This window comes from Fukomys damarensis, unplaced genomic scaffold (assembly GCF_012274545.1).
Source record: "Fukomys damarensis isolate Sample0158 unplaced genomic scaffold, DMR_v1.0_HiC HiC_scaffold_3, whole genome shotgun sequence".
In the NCBI taxonomy this organism is placed as follows: domain Eukaryota; kingdom Metazoa; phylum Chordata; class Mammalia; order Rodentia; family Bathyergidae; genus Fukomys; species Fukomys damarensis.
This window is the reverse complement of record NW_022900915.1, coordinates 11688088-11693082: the sequence shown is the minus strand read 5'-3', so window position 1 is coordinate 11693082 and position 4995 is coordinate 11688088. Positions and strand designations below refer to the sequence as shown.

The window sequence follows — 4995 nt, the reverse complement described above, 5'->3', positions numbered from 1 at the left end:
GGGTCTGATCACTTTTTTTTTTTTTTTGTGGTACCGGGGATCGAACTCAGGACCTTGTGTTTGCGAGGTAGGCATGGTGCCACGGAGCTAAATCCCCGGCCCACCTGTTTAGACTGGTTTTTGGCCAGCACGACCTAGGGGTAGGTAATTTCTTATTGGTAATAACAAATATTTTGTCTAAGCTTTTAGTTTGTAAGGAGTAAGGCTTATAAAGTATTTCACACAGGGTCTATAACAGTGATGGCAGAACCTTTTAGAGCTTTCAATAACAACCTGCTGCAGCATGCACGCCATAGGTTTGCCACCACTGGTCAATAATAAAACCATCCTGTAACAGTTGTTAGCTGTTAATTAAGGGCTTTCCCTATTCTCTTCTTCCTTCTTCTCACTTGATCTAGTCAAAGAAGAAGGGTGCGCCCACCCGCTTTGGGCATGTGCATAAACATAACAGCATCCCTTTCCTAATTAAATCATCTCGAGGTGAGGGAAAGGAGATTTGCTTCCCACCATTTGATTATGTCAGATTTTGTCATTATAACAATATAAAGCCTATCACATCACTGTTCAAAGGGGCTAGAAAGCATCGCAAAACTCTACATCCTTCCCGCCAGAACTGCAAGCCCAGGAGCTCATGTCTCAGGAGATTAGAGACTCTTAAACTTGGCTCAGCTGTGTACCACAAGGGAGCCCAGCCATCTGTAGCCATTTGGGGTACAAATTATTTCTAAGTTGTCATCTTGGTTTTAAAAGATAACAAGTATTTGTAGTAGACCGAATGTCTTCTGGTTGTATGAGTAATTTTGCATGACAAAAGCAGAAACAATCCCTATATTAAAAGGAAGTCTTGATATTTTGGTGGTGTTTTAGGGTACTGCTTTGTGTCAGATAGTATGGATAATATTTGGAATGAGTTGGGTATGGTAGTGCACACCTGTGATCTCAGCACTCAGGTGACTGAGGGAGAAGGATCACCATGAGTTCAAGGCCAGCCTGGACTACATAGCAAGACCCTGTCTCAAAAGGGAAAAAAAATAATTTTTGGAATGTCATTATCATGGAGAAGTTAGTATATTCACCCTTCTAGCTATAAAAGGAAAGATTTAGGAGTTTGGCAATTTTCCTTACTTTTAAGTGAGTGAAATAAGATAATTTATCAGACACATTTCTCAAAGAAATGAAAATCCTTTGAGATGATGCATTGTATTCTGAGTTGATGAAGGCACAGTGTTGAATTATATGAAAACATTACACTGTACCCATTACTACCTGTCTAAAAAATTTTTTTCTTCTTTTGTTTTGAAAAGTACTTTACCTCACTTAAAAATCTGGCCTGGGCTTTGCACACTAGTCTGTTTTTCCTGTGGCCTAAAAATGTTTCTATTTAATGTTTATGTACCACTAAATGGATTTTTTCCTCTCTTCAGGAAACTGAAACCTCAGATTTGTTCTTGCATGATGATGATGATGAAGATGAAGATGAATATGAGTCTCGTTCATGGCGGAGATGAAATCTGACTTGAGCTGTATAATTTTTAGGAATACTATTTAGAAGAACAACTTTTAAAAATTATTTAAAGAAGTCAATGAGCCAAAAATTTTTTTTAAATTTTTTTTCAACACAGTAGGTTTAAGGACAGCAAGTTTGCTATGTAAACACATCTCATAATTAATTATACATGATATTAAAGCACCAAAGGCCTAGTGACTTAACAGTTACCAAGATCCACAGGAATGACATGGATAATCTCTAGAGCCTTATTTTCCACACCACCTGTTTTTGTTGCTCTTGGTGTTGGATTATGATGTAAATGACAGGGTGTTGAGAAATTTTATTTTAGATTATAATCTGATAAAGTTTCATTAAATGATAAAATCGCCTGGAATCTCTTAGCTATTATGGACGAGTCATCAGACAGTAGGAGATATTTGTAACTAAAATACCCTTTTGCTTTCAAGAGTTGTCTTGGAAGAAAAGTAAATTTAATTTTTTTACTCTGGAGGAGCCTAATTTGTATTCAGTCTCAGCTATTTTTTTGTTTTGTTTTTTTAATTTTGTTTTTAGGGTTTTTATGTGCAGTGAAAATCACAACAAACTCTACTCTTAAATGCCATAAAACAACGGTAGCTAGCTCTGTGGTATTTCCTTTCTCTCATTGTATTAATTCCTAGACTTTTCTTGCTGCTGATTTTTGCTTTGATACTAAGTGAGCTTTTGTTCAGTTAGTCCTCTTTTATTTCTTTAAACCTGAGAATGTAAAAGGCTTTCACCTGTTGCCCCTTTGTCATTTCTCCCTTTTATTAATAGGCCTGTGACTTACCCATTATTGAGATAAGTAAAACAACTGGGCCATCAAAATTCAGTCCCCAATAAAAGGTTTAAACCAGCATATTGATAAGTGTTTTGATAAAAATAAAGGAAGGATTTTGGGGGGGTAAGAGATAGTCACCAGCTTTTTATTTCTCTTTCTCTTTTAAAGCTTCAGTTTTAAATTATGCAAAAAAAAAGGATGAAAAGTATCTGAATTTCTTTTCCTAAATTTAAACCATGATGACAAGATGACTTGAGGGTGCAGTAGGGGTGGTGGAGTAGGAGGCTGGGTATGCTAAAGTGAACGGGAGTCATAACTTGACTTTGATTGGATGACCCTATATTTTCATAATCTTGTAGCTTGTTGCTATCCATGAACACATGCATCCTTCAGTAGACAGTTTCTTTTACTGTGTGCATTTTTACTGTACACTGTATAGAGTATCTGTTAAGTAAAATATATATGTAAATTTATGTCCTTTTGTTCTGAATGTTAGATGGAAAAACAGAGGAGCAACACTACACTGTCCTGACCCTTGGGAAAATAAATGATTAATGTACATAGGATGTTACTTTTTCAAGAATACACACATCTGTGTTTTTATGTGTGTTTGGTGTGAAATTTTGAAATTTTCTATTGGCTTCAGAAAGTTCTTGGTTATCACTATATCAAGGATTTGTTTCCTGAGGTAAAGACTGTTTCTCAAAATAGAAACTATTCAATAAGAAGCTTAAAGCCATCAGGACTCTAGATTTACTTAGCTATAGGAAGTTAAATTCCATGTTCTTCTCATCTCTTCCCTTCTACATATTTTCCTGGAATGATGTATCAAAACCAGGATCATTTTTACATTCATGTAATTTTCTCTTCATAATAACTTCCTCTTTCTAGGTTACTACTACATTTCTGATAACACTGAAGCTGAAATAAGTTTGTAAAAGAAGGAAATATGAGAATGGGGAACCTTGAATAAGCGATCTTGCTCCTTACTCCTCCATCATCTCTAATGAAATTTTCTTAGTGTCTGTGGCTCAGTCAGTATATATTTTGAAAGATTCATTGTGGTGAATATTTTGAGTCCTGACAGTTTAAACATGATAGAGGGAACAAAGGATTTATATATTTTTTGTACAAAGTTTTTTCTTAAATTGTATAATTTTGTAAATAATTTGTTTTTTTTTTTTCCTTTTGTGTACTAAAACTACCAGCGTATAGATTTCAATAAGAATTGTTGTATTTTTGTATTTGGAAACTGAAAATTACAGTAAATTAATGGAGCTGTAAGAAAATTTCCAGTAGACTGACAGTTTGACAGAATGAGATTCCTTTTCATATGATTTTTTAACCTCAAAATTGACATCTTACTACACTTGCTATAGGGAGAGTTGAAGATTTCTTTGACGTTTTAGTTATTGAGTGCAGGGAATGAAACAGAAGGGTGCTGTAGTGAAAAACAGATAGTTTTTCTTTTTTTCTTTTCATTAAGGTTTGAAGTCCTTTGGGTAAAACTTGGTTTTTAGTATGCCATAAATAGAACTAAAATACTTTTAAAAGTCCTAAGAATTCTAATGTTTGATTCTCAAAATGAATTGAAAACATGGATTAATTATAAAGCCTAAGGTTAGCATAAAATAGTTACATATTCATACCCCCCCCGGGGGGGGGATTCTTTTACCCCAACCCTCAGATTCCCAAGTGTTCTACTGTAGTATGTTTCGTTGGGTTATTCATGTGTAGAAACAACATGCAGCGTCAGAGACAAATTATGCTGCTGTTGTTAATGTATAAGATATCTTTACAATTAACTGATCAGCAATAACAGCCACCAGTCTGGCTACGTCAGCCTCATTTACTAGATTTCAGCCCAGTCTAAAAGCTAACCCTAAGGAACGCAAAGTTTCCCTCAGTTTCTTCATGTAACTTGGAAAATATCGTCACCAGCTAAGATGATAAATTGGAGAACAGTCCTGTTAAGGTGGGAAAAGTCCATGGCAATGGATCATTATTTTAAAAGAGAAGAAAAAAAAAATCATGTGAAAAGGAATAGTGGTTCCTCTTGATGTATAGTATGCCTGTATTATAGTTTTTACAAAATTGTGATCTTGTGTAATAGTATAATAGGAGATACTGTTGAATTTCTAACTGTTTATACATTTAAATTCATATATGTAATGTTTGTTTTATTGATTACAATCTGAATTTCTAAGAAGCATGTTGACTTTTGCAATAAAGATGCAATATGGAATGGTTCACAATTTGGAAAAAAAAAAGATGGAAGTATACCAAATTTAAAAGAATTTGGAAAATTTATGAACCATTCCAAAAATTATAACAATCACCAAAAGAGCTGTAATTCTGACTTGTTCTGGAAAGAAAGAAAATGAATGTGTATGCTTGCTTGTGAAAGAGTAGTCCATATGGATGTGTGTTTTATATTGGGTTCATGTATGTGAGAGAATGTCATGCAGTATGAAGATGGGTGCAAAGTTGCTGGCTGTTAAATATTCAGGAGAATAATTCTTTCAAAAGGGTATAGTCTGGAGAAGGCTATCAAAATGCTCCTTGTAAGTAACCTTTGATAGTCATATTGTTGTAATCGTAGGTAGGTATTGGTATGCCAGATATCAAGCACAAGAATTTTATGAAAGCTGTTATCTTATATCCTGAGAATTATCAGTTTGCCTGC

General features: G+C 34.6%; 1 protein-coding gene across 4 annotated transcripts in view; it reads left to right on the top strand.

Moving 5' to 3' along the window:
• Rbm27 (RNA binding motif protein 27) overlaps positions 1–1598 on the top strand; it is a 68183-nt gene extending 66585 nt beyond the window's left edge. For all 4 annotated transcript variants that reach the window (XM_010627056.3, XM_010627054.2, XM_010627055.2 and 1 more), the window contains one exon: positions 1425–1598. In XM_010627056.3, the coding sequence (XP_010625358.1) occupies positions 1425–1508 (84 nt within the window). In that variant the 3' untranslated portion in view covers positions 1509–1598. The remainder of the gene's footprint in view (positions 1–1424) is intronic.
• The last annotated feature ends 3397 nt before the right edge of the window (positions 1599–4995 follow it).